We start from the raw sequence: 13807 nt of genomic DNA, 5'->3' as shown, positions 1-13807 counted from the left end.
ATGCAACATTAATGAAGACAACATTTGTTAAAGAAAAACATTTATTATGAAGATAATAGTATAAAAACCCAAACTACTAAAGGTGTACTTACTATATAAAGATGTGTATGTGAGTATGCGCGTGTGTGTGTGTCTGTGTGAGTGAGTGTGCTTTCAAAATGGCTGCAGGCCACTATGAAGACAACGGACCCCCTGTGGCTGAGGTCAGAGAGATGTTTGTGTGTGTGTGTGTGTGTGTGTGTGTGTGTGTGTGTGTGTGTGTGTGTGTGTGTGTGTGTTGGAGGTTAGAGAAAGTAGCTAGTTGCATGCAAAGAAAGACTGAAGAGCATAACATAACTAACATTAACTTTCAAATAACTTATAACCAAAATATCACAGCAACACAAATCAAATTTATAAACATCACACAGAATAGAATAAACAGCTTTGGCTTAGACTAGTATAATTATTAAGCCCAGTTGTGTGACTCGTCCATGAAAAGGGGAAAAAGGTTGATGTGAAGTTTGAAGTCCAGTGAAGTCGTCTTGCTGGTTTGTGGCTCCTGTTTCGTGGTTCTGCTGTCCGATGCAGCTCTTGTTCTGAAGTTCTTAGGCAGGCTCTCGTGTCGCTGCCTTTTGGAAGGTTTCAGCAGTCTGCTCCAGGCAGGCATGCTTGGAGGTTGGTAGAGCCTGGGTAGGGAGGACGTTTCCCTGGCTGGGTGAGCTGGAGAGCTACACCTCTCCTCTATGGGAAGCTGAGCAGGAAGAGACAGAAGAGAGGGGGGACTGGGCTCATATTGGCCTGGTGACCTCATGGGTCATGGGGCCCAGAGTGACCAATAGTGGTTGAAAGTTGTGTCCAGGGTCAAATATCACAGGTTAAGTAAACACCTCATTGCGTATATATCTAATACATACTTTTAAAGTGTTAACAGCAGGAAACATTTGTTATACAAGTCACAATTAATCCAGGTGAACTTCAGGTTGTACAGTTCCACCAGGACTCTTCATGTCACATTGGTAAACACTTGACATAAACCTATGAAGGCTGTGACTGCTGAAGTGGATCCATTTACTCATTCTAGGTCAATAATTGGCATGTTATGTTTTAAAAATGTTACTACCACCTGTAAAAACAGCAGAAATTAAGTCAAAGGTAAGAAACTGAATCTGAGAAGATAGAGAATGAAACACAAAGTTCTGTTACTCTGTCATCTCAGAGGAAACTGAACGTGGTTTATTGAAATCATCTCATGACATAATTCGTGATGTTATCCAGTCTCTCTCCTCCACATCCTGAAGAATGCCACCAAATATTCTGCTCCATACATGAGCTCTTCCTGCTGTTGACACCAGTCATCTGATCGGTGGATGAGCTCCAGTTGTTTCACCTCATCATCAACTTAAGCTTCAGTCCTTCAGCCTCTGGTAGATTCATGGAGAGTATGTAAAGTGTGTAAAGTAGTTAACTCACTGTGTGTTTTTCCTACAGTCAGTATAATGTGACAGCTTCACTACATAACCTGATTAACTTTAGACATACTGCAGTGATCACAACAAAACACAGAAAGTCAATGCTACTGTTGAACCATATGTAAGAAGTTACCAAACATTATGTTAAACTGAACTATCATCACGTCCTAGTGGACTTTTTACATTTACCTTTTCATCGAGCTGAACTTTATCACCTGGTTAACACAGGTTAGCTGCCCTGAGGGAACTGATAGGCCCAGCGTTGCAAAGCTATCGGCTAACTAGCTAGCTTGGTTAGCATCGTAATTCTCATTTACTGGGACAGTAACTAGCATGCTAGCAGCTTCCTCTTCTCCGATCAGAACACATAGAAACATGCAGTAACTTTTGTGGAGCACAGAGAACACGTGAAGATGTTAATAAAACAAGAGTTTACTCACCGAACCAACCGGAGACATCAGCTCCTCCGTGTCTGTTACTGAAGAACAAGTCTTAAACCTGGTGAACTCAAAGCTAACAACTAAAGCTAAAGCAACAGGTGCTCGGGCCAAATAAAGACAAACTAACAGTTAACGTGTTGGTTTAAAAACTTCTCCAGCGACTGATACCGACAGAATCACAGTAAATGTGAGAGAAGTGAGTGAACACGTGTAAACACAGCTCCGGTGATTCTCATCTGAACCGTCAATCATCCCGGAGTCTGTGTGTCAGTCAAACAGACACGCCCCTAAATCTACGGCTTTTTAAACTCCAATATCGAATTAATTACGATATTGTTTTCAGATGGACCACCGGATCTCTTATAAGACAGGGAATATCTAGCGAATGAGACCATAATCAACCGTGGATCATTTTTTTGACGGAGTATTTCATGGCAGAAAGGGGAGTTTTTTGAGCCATAGTTGCTTGGAGCCAGATGAGCCAGCCCTGCTGGATCTCAACGGTATTACACTTTTAGCACTTCCGCATAGGCTTCCCCTTTTGGAACCGGAACATTACATTACATTAAATTACATTACATTTCATTGAGCTGACGCTTTTATCCAAAGCGACTCACAATCAGTGCATCAACCATGAGGAACAAACCAGAACAACAAGAATCAAGAAAGTGCAATTTTCTTCAAGAAAGACAAACTACAAAGTATAACATGTAAGTGCCATTTAAGTGCTATGTTGGGGATCGGCTCCAGACAAAGGAATGATGAGGCCTACATGGGCCTTTCAGAGCCTGCCTCGAGTTGTTTCCTGCTGTGAGGCCGAAGAGCACCCACAATCCTTTTGGGGCATCCATGTTTTTTTTGACCGCCGCCCGAGGTCAAACTCGGGCCTTCCATTGGCTGAGAGCCAACAGACCCCACGGCCCCCCCTGGAGGGAGGCCGGACACCTCTCAGGTAATAAATACAGAGAACCCCCTCAATTCATTGCTCATTCCCCGGCGCTGAAGATTTGACCACAACCTCTCCCGGTTACTCCAGATGATCCAGCCGCTCAAAGGGAGCAACTCATCCAAACGTTTGTATTTTGATTTTTACCTTAAGTTCATTCTTCCCCTTTTTGTGAACTTCCTTTTTTTTACCTGAACTTTATTTTGAAACGACCGCGGCAAAGTCTTTCACTCACCGGCCGAGTTCCCCAGACTTTTTCCAGATCCACAACCACAGCTGCTCCTCAGCTGTGTGTTATAAATCGTGTTAAGTGCTAGTGTTGTGATCTTTGATATAGTGGATTCTTGTTAGGATAATAGTCATTAATTAACATTGATGTTATTATCTTTAATAAATTCTATTGTATTTAAAGTACCGGTATTTTGTGATTATTTGTGCATATGTATGTGAATACAGCTGGATTATGATAGCCAGTGCTTGAACTTAAAACCTTCACTGTTCATTATATAATCATCAATAGTAAATATTGAGATTTCTAATTGAACTTTTCCAGATTATGAGACTGATCTTTACAGATTGATTGTTGGTCCCTAATACCAGGGTGGTGCCCGTCTTTGATAAATTATAATTACAAATTGTATTATTCTTAATTTATAATTTTATTGTTTCTCATTAATTATTTCATTATTCTTAATTGATAACTTTATTGTTTTTAATTAATAATTTTAATAAATAATTTTATTATTTTAATAATCATATTTTATGATTATTAATAATTAGCCAACATCAAGTCTACCTATTATTGCACAACAGCTACTAAATTTTTTGTTTAAACTAAATTTTTTAAAATTCAAGCTATAGTCTGAAGAGATGTGTCTTTAGTCTGGAGGACGATGTGGAGACTTTCTGTCCTGATGTCCACGGGGAGCTGGTTCCACCGTTTAGGAGCCAGGACAGCAAACAGTGGTGATGCTGTTGAGTGTTTAGCTCGCAGTGAGGGAGCAACAAGCCGATTGACCCTATGTTTTCACCTGAAAAACTAAAACTGTGAGACACACAATGAGAATACATGTAAATGACATGTGATGGAAACACAGGTGAGATTATATTCAGATCTGCTCTTGTTAATGAACAGTTTTACTATCAAAACAATCCCAGATGTTTTACCAGCTGTTCTTCCTGCATTTAGCAGCTGGAACTGTTTCTTTTCTTCGTTTGTTTTTCAACAGTTTGATCCTCAGCTCTGCTGTCAGTCAAACTGTCCATGTCTGTGATTGGTTATGTTGAACTCACTTCGTAGAACAGGCCTCAGTTCTATGAAGCTGGTTCAACCTTCTCTGATTCAACTCGGGTTAACAAACCCTGGTTCAGCGACTCTGTGTTAAACAGTTTAAAGCTGGTTAAGCTCTGTTGAGTTTGTGTTAACTGAACTAACTCTAACCCTCCTGTAGGGGGCGTGTTCAGCAGCACAAACCCGTGCACTGTATTTCGCAGAGGAAGAAGAGTGCACATGGATTCAGATATGAAGAGATGAAAGAAAGTTTAACAGTGAAATGTGAAACTGTGACAGTGAAGAACGTCCGGAGGTTACAACTCATCACTAATAATTATAACAAAAAAAGGTTTAATTTATATAGCGCCTTTCAAGAGACCCAAGGACGCTTTACATGTCACTGACACAGTTCATTCATATGCGATTGTTACTGTCACGTGTTGTCTCCTTTATTTGTTATATGAGGACGTGTAACATTAATTCTTTGAAAACACTGAGGACACTTGAATTATAGTCGACTCATTACTCAGTTTCTGAAATAGACTCGATGCAATGGGTCTTGTTCTTGCAGGCCTATCATTTAGACAGCCGCCATATTAAAGGCGGTTGTTGTTGCAGATGCATTATCACGTGCACCTTGGTCATAACATGTCCTGTAACTTACTTGATGGTCTTTACATTTCTTCTTTGCAGTATTTTATGTAAAAGTGCTTTCTTTGGATCCAAGGTTGTTGGGTCATGAAAACTGGGTGAAGTAAAAAAGGAATTGGTCGGTGGTAAGTTTGCAGGATGTAAAGAAATAAAATAAATGTGTCGATGTAATTGGATAATTGTATGATATGAATTCTGTTTGATCCACTGGGTGTGAGGGCCTCTCGTCCTCTGACCTACTTTGTGTTTGGGAGTGACTGTTTAGATCTGGACACCTGAGTTCACTCTCTCTCTCACCTCTGGGCTGGTTGGATTTAGGTTGTTTAGGTATTTAGATATTTAGATACATCTCATATTCACACATCCAGACACAAACATTACTGATTAACTGAAGTACACATTCTTAGTTAAATTAATTTACTTAAATACATTTGATTTTTACTTTAAATTGTCATGTGTGGCCTCCAGTTTGGTCCTTCCTTTAACCCCCTAACCCTAACACACACACACATATGCATGTCCCTCTATAATTGTGAGGACACTCATTGACATAATTCATTCCCTAGCCCCTAACCCTCACAACTAAATGTCTAACCCTTACTAACCCTAACCTAAGCTAACTCTAACCTAACCCTAAAACCAAGTCTTAACCCTCAAACAGCTCATTGAAATTGTGAGGACCAGACAAAATGTCCTCACAATGATGGTATTGAACCAAAATTGGCCTCATAACTATAGATACACAGTCTCACACACTGAGACACACATACACGCATATACGTAATGCATAATTAATAAAAAAGCTGTTAAAATTTCAAATAATGGTTGTCATGGTGAATACGTCAGTTTAGGTGATTGAACCTGAACATGCTGTGTCGCTCTGTACAGGTGTACCTAACAAAGTGGACACAGAAGCAGATGTCGGACGAAAACGCCGTCATGGCCGACTTTGTTTTTTATTTGCACGTCCAATGAGTGTTAACAAACCCAACACAGAGGTTAGCATCCAGGTGAACAACAGGGGGCGCTCAAACACACTTAAGCTCCGAGGGCATCAGACAGGAAGGAAACCAGCAAACTTCTTCACATCTGTACACATCTGCAGCCATTAGCTCTTCAGGTGGAACTGGTTCTTCTCATGAAATCTGAATCAACTTCATAACATCAAAGTGTTTCTGAAACAGCGCCACCACCTGTCTGATTCAAGCACTGCAGCAAGAAGTCCTTCAGAAAAGCAGAGCAATAAATCACAGGAGGAGATGAGTAAGAGGAGGAGGAGAAAAGGAGAGGAGGGAAGGAGGAGACAGGAGGAAGAGGAGAGAGAAGCTGAGGGTTCTGATTCGAGGTCTCATCAGAACCCTGAGATGTTTCTCTTTGATGTGATCAATAATGACGAGATGACGACTGATGACATCACAGCTGCTCTCAGTTCACCATCAGACCGACATATTTTACACGTCCGTCATCTTCAGCCACACGTTCACTCCACGTCTCACACTTTGTGACTGGAAACCGTGTTTCATCTTCTTTACCGGGAATCGAAGCGTCAAGCTGCGGGCGGGAAACATGCTGCCGATCAGAACGACGTGGAACATGTGGTCGAGTCGGGTCTGAAGAGTTTGTCTACGAGGATATTTCAGCGTTGAGTTAAAAGCAGAGTTAAATGTTCTTCACGTGTCCGTCAGCAGCTCCACTCGTCTTTTCTTTAGGGACAAACATGCGATGAACTGCATGACAACAGCAAGAGGGGAGATTTTTTCTTTTTTGAAGTCTTATTGGATCATTTGTTCCCCATCGACACACACGATCCAGATGAGAAGAGTCTCACGTCATGATTCTATTTTAAAAACAGCTTGATTCTTATCGACTCAAATAAACAACTGCAAATGTAGAGTTTAACAATGATCACAACAGTGTGTGTCTGTGTGCATATGTGTGTGTGTATATACGTTTGTATTTTTATGTGTGTGTATGTGTATACTTATATATGTGTGTATGTGTATATATGTATATGTGTATATATGTGTGTGTGTATGTATGTGTGTGTTGTATATATATATATATATATATATATATATATATATATATATATGAGTGTATATATATATATATGTGTGTATATATATATATATATATATATGAGTGTGTGTGTGTGTGTGTATATGGGTGTATATATGTGTATGTGTGTATATATGTGTGTTTGTGTATGTGTATGTGTGTTTATATGTATATATATATATACATATATATGTATATATATATATATGTGTGTGTGTATATATGTGTGTGTATATGTGTATGTATATATGCGTGTATATGTACGTGTGTGTGTATATGTGTGGTTTTATGTGTGTGTGCTGTACAGACAGTCTGTATATCCAGTGCTGTTCACTGGTTCAGTCCAAGCTGGCGGCCACTGTCAGCTGGACTGTGAAGCTCCGCCCCTCAGTACTGGCTGAGGTTGTGCCATTTGGAGATTTGACGTCGGGGGTTTTCACACACCTCCCTCCAGTGGGCCGGGCCAGAGGGGGAGGGGCTGTGGAGGCCGAGCAGCAGGCGGCCAAGCACCTCGTTCTTGGTGGTTCGGTCGAAATCGACCACCAGGAATTCGATGGAGATCTCTGGCAGCAGCTCGGGCGGAATGTCGTAGATGAAGGACTCGTTGAAGACCGGGTTCAGCGTGCCCTTCTTCACGTGGGTCTTCTTCTTGGCGATTCGCTTACGTCCGTAGAAAACGTTCACCTTCACGTAGGGGTCTGAGGAGAGAAGAGGAGGGAGGTGGTCAACACACGTCTTTATCTACAGTGAACAGTGCTTCAAAAATATAGAAAAAGACAGCAATAAATAATGTTTAAAAGAGTATTAAAACCAATGTTAGAAGAAGGAGTTTATTGACATTCTTATACACATTCATCTGTTTTCCCTTCAAAGAGCTTTTAATGTAAAGTGCATTTTAGTCCAGACATTATAATGATTTGTCGGGGGATGGGAGGAATCAGGGTGTGTGTGTGTGTATGGGGGGGCTTGCAGATGGAAGTGGGAGGGGCACAGTCTGTTTATGAGCCTGATCACTTGGTGGAAAAGTTGTTCAACATCGTGGATGTGGAACAGATGCTCCTCCGCCTCAAACAGGGGGGGAGGGTCTCTGACTCGTGTCCCTGTGGATGCAGCGTTATCTCCATCAGAAAGTCATATAGTCATTATTGTGGACTATATTTTGAGTGTGAGTTCTTGGTTATCGAAGAAAATCCAGTTTACTGATCATTTAAAAAATATATTCCTGAACTTGAACAAAAGTAAATAACATAATGTCTTGAATATAAGACAGACTGGTGAGAGTACCAGTGTAATTACCATATTTTACAGTGTTGCATTGTAGGTTATATGTTGTATATTTATGTTGCTAGGCTAGTGAGTATTTTTAAGTCTGTCTATAGTGAGTTTTTTAAGAGTGAATCAGCCTTGAAAGTGTTTGTGTCTCTGAACGCTGCTGTCACAAGTTCAGCTGCCACAGAGGAAATAAACTCAGGACAAGTAAAAACATGTTTGAGCTCAGAGACACTGAAAATGTTTATATTTCTACAGAACGTCTGTTGAAGTGAATGCTGAGTATAGAGCGGACACATGTTTACAGGATGAGCTGAAGACAGAGTGAAAAACCACCTCCTCATTTCTCATTAAACAAACCACAGCTTTTTGTGGTTATATATTTGCACAGGGTCACATAAAGATTGAGATTAACCGTGCAGCACAGTCACTGATCGTGTTTATCGACAGAAAGTAAAAAGTCCTCTCAAGGTATTCCAGCCGATCGTACTCACTCGCTGACAGCCCGGTGATGTCCATCTTGGGGAGGTGCCGCGCCTTAAGGACGACGACGCTGAGACGATGAGACACAGGTTGGTAGGACAGAGACGCCAGCAGCTCACCACGACTCTCACACTGAAACACACAGAGAGACACACTGAGTCTCCAGTGGATACGAACAAGACGTCGTCACTGAGGGTAGCGTCACATGACCCCAACGGCTCCCTCTGTTTTCTCTTACTGAATCTCACTCTGCTGGGTGTTGACATCTCATACTTAGTTCATGACTTACTCTGAGCGAGTGTAATAACAGTTCGCAGCTGACAGTTAGCTCGGACAACGACGATGGACAAAGACGAGTGGATCGTACACAAGCCGACACTGCGGGACATCTTGCCCCTTGAAACGAAGCTACTAAGGGTAGTGGTTGAAATCTTCCCCTACGAATTGGCACAGCCCTTTAAGAAGCCGTTACATCATCAGTAGTCCTCAATGTAAACAGACGAAACAACATTTTTTGCCGGGGACGTCATTGTAATAACATTGTTTAGATCTTGCTAATGCTATTGTGTAATACCAATGCTATTGTTTGCAGTTACTAAAGTGACAAACCTATAATATCCTAATATCACGTGGCATCTATTGCACTTCTGTTCGTCCTAGGAGAGGGATCCTAACATGTGACTCTCTGAGGTGTCTACGTTCTTTTTGCCACTGTTGGACAATATGGTTTTATTAGTAGTTTTATCTTACGCTTGTTGAGGGTTAAGGACAGAGGATGTCACACCTTGCGGGTGCGACATAAAATTATGAAAATACGTGCATGCAAAATGTTGGACGTTTTTCCCAATATGTGGCTCATAAACTCTAGAACGAATCAAACAAACACAAAGTAAACTTCAAGTCCTGTTCAGATCCTAATAACTGCTGATTAGTGTCTGTGTTCATTGTTAAAGTGACATGCAGCTAGGTAATGCCTATAATGTGCGTCAGTGTGCCAATCCCGAAGCAGCAGTGGTAGTAACTTTGCAGCGGTGGCTCGCTAGTGTCCTGGCATTTAGTTGAGTATATAGCTCGAGGAAATACAGCCGTTATAAAGTCATCATGACTTTTCTTTATATTTCAAACCCTTCAGAGTGAGACCTCAGCCGGACAACAGAATGTCTCTGTCACTAACATGTTGACATTAATCCAAAAATCCAACGTTAACTAAATGACGAAACAACAGAGAGACTGTCATCGGAGGTCATCAGCCTGTTGCCATGGTGACTGCAACATCAGCAGCAGGAGGACACAGACGAAGAGCGACACTGTGATTTGATACAAACACTTAACAATCAGCTGATCGGTTCGATAATAATTAAAATAAGATTATTCATAATATACAATAACAATCTAACATTAAAATACATAATGTTTGTTCCTGTGAAGACTGAGGATTCTTTTCTCCATGAAATATGAACTAATCATGTGAATCATTAATATATAATAACTTTGAACCTAATACGGAGGCAGAAAAGAAAAGTTCTAGAAAGGGTTAGGGTTAGGGCAATAAAACAGACTAACTGACATCGTCCCTCACCTGCATGTTCCTCTTGCTGATCTGCTGGCTCAGGTGGACTCGGCCTGTGCTCGGGTCCACGCCCTTCAGCGGCACCACCGCCTCCCCGATGACATCGTCACGGGCGAACCGGTCGAAACTGAGGACCAGAAAGTGCAGGTTGAGCTCGGGCAGCGAGCTGTACGCCACGCCGTAGAAGGTGAAGGTCTCATCGAAAAGCGGGTCCAGGGTTTTCCTCAGCACGCGGGTCTTGACACGGTGCTTCTTCTCCGGCAGGATGGTCATCTTCACATAGGGGTCCGAGCTGCCCGCCTGCTCGTCCATGGCGGGGAGGCCCCGGGCCCCCACGATGGTCACCACCAGGGCCTTCTTGGGGAAGTTGTAGTCGACGGTGAGGCTGATGGAGCCGAGGCTTGGCTCCGGCTCTGGCTCAGAGGAGGCGGGGGTGAAGGGGGACGCCGTCTTGCTGCTGGCTGAGCTGCTGGCTGAGCTACTGTCCAGGCAGCAGTAGTCGGCGCGGACTGGCAGCGCCCGCTCCAGCTGGTCCTGTCCATGGCCAGGACCCTGTCTGGCCGGGGGAACCAGGTGACTCATCTGGAGCTGCCCCGGCACATCCAGGATGTTGTTCTCAGCGTCCACCAGCACCATGCCCCTCCCTGCCGTGGAAGCAGCAGTGGGGCCTCGCACTCCATCGCGGTCGGACCGGTCAGCCTGGCGGATGCTGCGAACGATCCTCTTGCTGCTGCTGAGGGATTCTGGGTAAATGCTGATGCCCTTCAGCATGTGAATGAACTTGTAGGGTGGGTCCTCAGCATCGCAGTAACGGTCTCCACGCAGCTTGTAGCGCCCGGTGACACGCAGGTAACGGCGCTGACAGAACGACCAGAGAAGAACCAGAACCACTACGACCACCACTAGAACACCAGCTCCCAGGAAGCCCGCCAGCACCGGAGACATGGCTGAGACAGAGAAGAGTTCCATGATCAAACTAACACGTAAACTGACACGGGAGACTACAGTTCCCACAATGCAACACTGGTTAATAGTCATCACTAACATGAAGTTTGGACTGAGGATTAAAGAATGACATCAAGCTGAGTCACTGATGATGTCATCATGCTATAACAAGTGATGACATCATGACATTGTGTGACTAAACAGTGATGACATCACACTGCTCTCTGTCTACAACAAAAACACATTCTTCTACACTTGTGAGGACCTTTGTTTGCTCACTTAACCCCACCCAACCAATCTCTCATTTGCATATTTAAACATAGAATTTGTGAAAAATAAAATAAAATAAAAAGTTGTTGTTTCATCATCATTGATGAGCTGATGAAGTTTGTTTCAAAATAAAAGTCCTGCTTCCTATTTTGCACTCAGATGAGGTCATGTTTTGGAAAGAGCTGAGAGCAGCTGAGCTCGCTACCTAGCAACACACACACACACCAACAAGCACACAGACACACACACCAACAAGCACACAGACACACACACCAACAAACACACAGACACACACACCAACAAACCAACAAGCACACAGACACACACACCAACAAGCACACACACACACACACACACACCAACAAACCAACAAGCACACAGACACACACACCAACAAACACACAGACACACACACCAACAAGCACACAGACACACACACCAACAAGCACACACATCTGATGTATTGAACTGATGTGTGATGCACAAGCTAAAGTTGTTTGCACCTTTTCTCTGAATCTTTGAAGGGTTGTGACAAGTTTGACTCAAGTAAAAGTAGATGAGTATGTGAGTAAAAATACTCCGTTACATTACCTGGATTCGGTTTTCAAAATAAGATGAACCGAATTAAAAATAAGAACTGACAAAATAATAAACTGTCAAATCTACAGACATGACGTCACCTGGTACCCACCCCGACGGGTATGCGCACGCACGTGAAGGCCCGAGACAGAGGGTGCGAGCACGAGAACGCGCAGTTTACCGCGTTCTGTTGTTTTCATCAGTTCGATTATTGACCAATAAACAATAATCGATTAGTCTCATCACAGACGAGCGGAAGTGACGCAGATGATCTGTCCGCCATTTTCCTCTGTATTGATCAAATGTCAGATTTTTTATCTGAGGTGGGAAATTAATAAAACAATAAAATAATAAACTGATTAAAGTGATTCTATTAAAGGCGGGAGACAGATCAATAACAACAAAAGCAGCCGATCACTAATCAGTAAAAATACCAATAAATAAAACCACCACACTAACTGACCCGGGACATTTCAGTCTGATTCACCGGAATACACCGAGCTACAGCTGGTAGTTAACCCGGGTTGTGTGTCCGCACAGCGGGCCTGCTTCTCACCGTAGGCGGGTCCCAGCTCCATCATGTCCGCCATTTTGAGGCTGAGGGCAGCGGGATGCGGGAGAAGGAGACGGAGGGACACCGACGGACAGATGCTGTCTCCCGGCTCTGAGCTTCACATCCAGCGGGGAAATCACCGAGGACAGGCCGCTGCTGCCGAAGCTCCAGTCCGCATAGGTCCGCTCGAAGGTCCGCAGAGGAGCCGCAGAGGAGCCGCTCGGTGCTGTGCTGGTGATGGTGAGGAGGATGATGAAGATGATGAGGATGAGGAAGATGATGATGATGATGCAGGGAGTCTGCGCGGAGCAGCTCGCGATGAGACTGGACCAAGATCGTTTCCTGACAGAGATGTGTCACTCCGACCTGAAACAGATTCATCATGTTTAACACAGACCAGAAAAACAGATGATAAACTGATCATCATTAAAATATAATAAACTCATGATTATCTAAATATAATAAACTGGTCTGGACTTCCCCAGCAACGATCATGCCACAGCCTGGATCTACAAACGATAAAGCACCAGGACTCCGGTGAAGAAGTCACGTCAGTAACATGTGTTGATGAGATATTAATGTGATAAAGAGGGAAAAGAGGAAAGAGAAGCTCCATGTGTCACGTGACCCCGACATTCTACACCTACAGCAGCAGAACTAAGATCTAAGACAAACCTGGACCAGCTCTATAAACTATAACTTTATCACAAAGGAAGGTTTGAATCTTAAACGTAGAGCGGGTGTCTACCTCCAGAACTGAAACTGAGATGATTCCACAGGAGAGGAGCTTGACATCTGAAAGCTCTGGCTCCTCCTCACCTTATGCTCCCTTTAGGCAACCCATGTGCTAGTGTGCAACCTTGGTGTTAGTTTGGCCCCCAGCTCCACTGTGAGGAACCTGAGTTAGGACCAGGACATGTGACCCACATATAAAACAAGTCTCTAGGACAGCTTTCTTCCACCTGCACAGTATTATGAACATTAGGAACATCCTGTCTCAGAAGGAAGCTGAGAAACTCGTCCATTTGTTCCCTCTAGACTGGATCAGTGTGACTCTTTATTATCAGGACGTCCCAGTAAGTCTGTGAAAAGCCTCCAGTTGGTCCAAGATGCTGCAGCACGAGTGCTGACAGGAACTAGGAGAGATCATATTACTGCTCTTAGCTTCTCTGCACTGGCTCCCTGTAAAACTCTGAATATCAAGATCCTGCTCCTCACATAGAAAGTCCTTAACAATCAAACCCTTCATATATCAAAGAGCTAAAAACACTGTATTGTCCAAATAGATCACTGCACTCCCAAAACACAGGTTCTCTTGT

General features: G+C 43.2%; 1 protein-coding gene across 1 annotated transcript; it reads right to left on the bottom strand.

The window, feature by feature from the left end:
- Positions 1–6997: 6997 nt before the first annotated feature.
- syt11b (synaptotagmin XIb) lies at positions 6998–12854 on the bottom strand. Its single transcript, XM_035163757.2, has 4 exons — positions 12492–12854; positions 10151–11088; positions 8583–8703; positions 6998–7517 (listed from the first exon to the last, which is right to left on the bottom strand). Exons 1-4 carry the CDS (start codon positions 12523–12525, stop codon positions 7207–7209), a joined length of 1404 nt encoding a protein of 467 aa, XP_035019648.1. The 5' UTR covers positions 12526–12854; the 3' UTR covers positions 6998–7206.
- Positions 12855–13807: the final 953 nt, after the last annotated feature.

This window comes from Hippoglossus stenolepis, chromosome 8 (genome assembly GCF_022539355.2).
Source record: "Hippoglossus stenolepis isolate QCI-W04-F060 chromosome 8, HSTE1.2, whole genome shotgun sequence".
Lineage (NCBI taxonomy): Eukaryota > Metazoa > Chordata > Actinopteri > Pleuronectiformes > Pleuronectidae > Hippoglossus > Hippoglossus stenolepis.
The sequence above is the reverse complement of the archived record's forward strand: the minus strand, read 5'-3'. Positions and strand labels throughout refer to the sequence as shown.

Bases quoted from the DNA above. Each gene is read 5' to 3' on its own strand.
- syt11b (XM_035163757.2), bottom strand. From the start codon at position 12,525: ATGGCGGACATGATGGAGCTGGGACCCGCCTACG. The intron at 11,089-12,491 runs GTGAGAAGCAGG...TCTCTGTCTCAG, and splicing joins GGAGCTGGGACCCGCCTACG to CCATGTCTCCGGTGCTGGCG. The intron at 7,518-8,582 runs GTGAGTACGATC...TTCTCTCCTCAG, and splicing joins CATCACCGGGCTGTCAGCGA to ACCCCTACGTGAAGGTGAAC.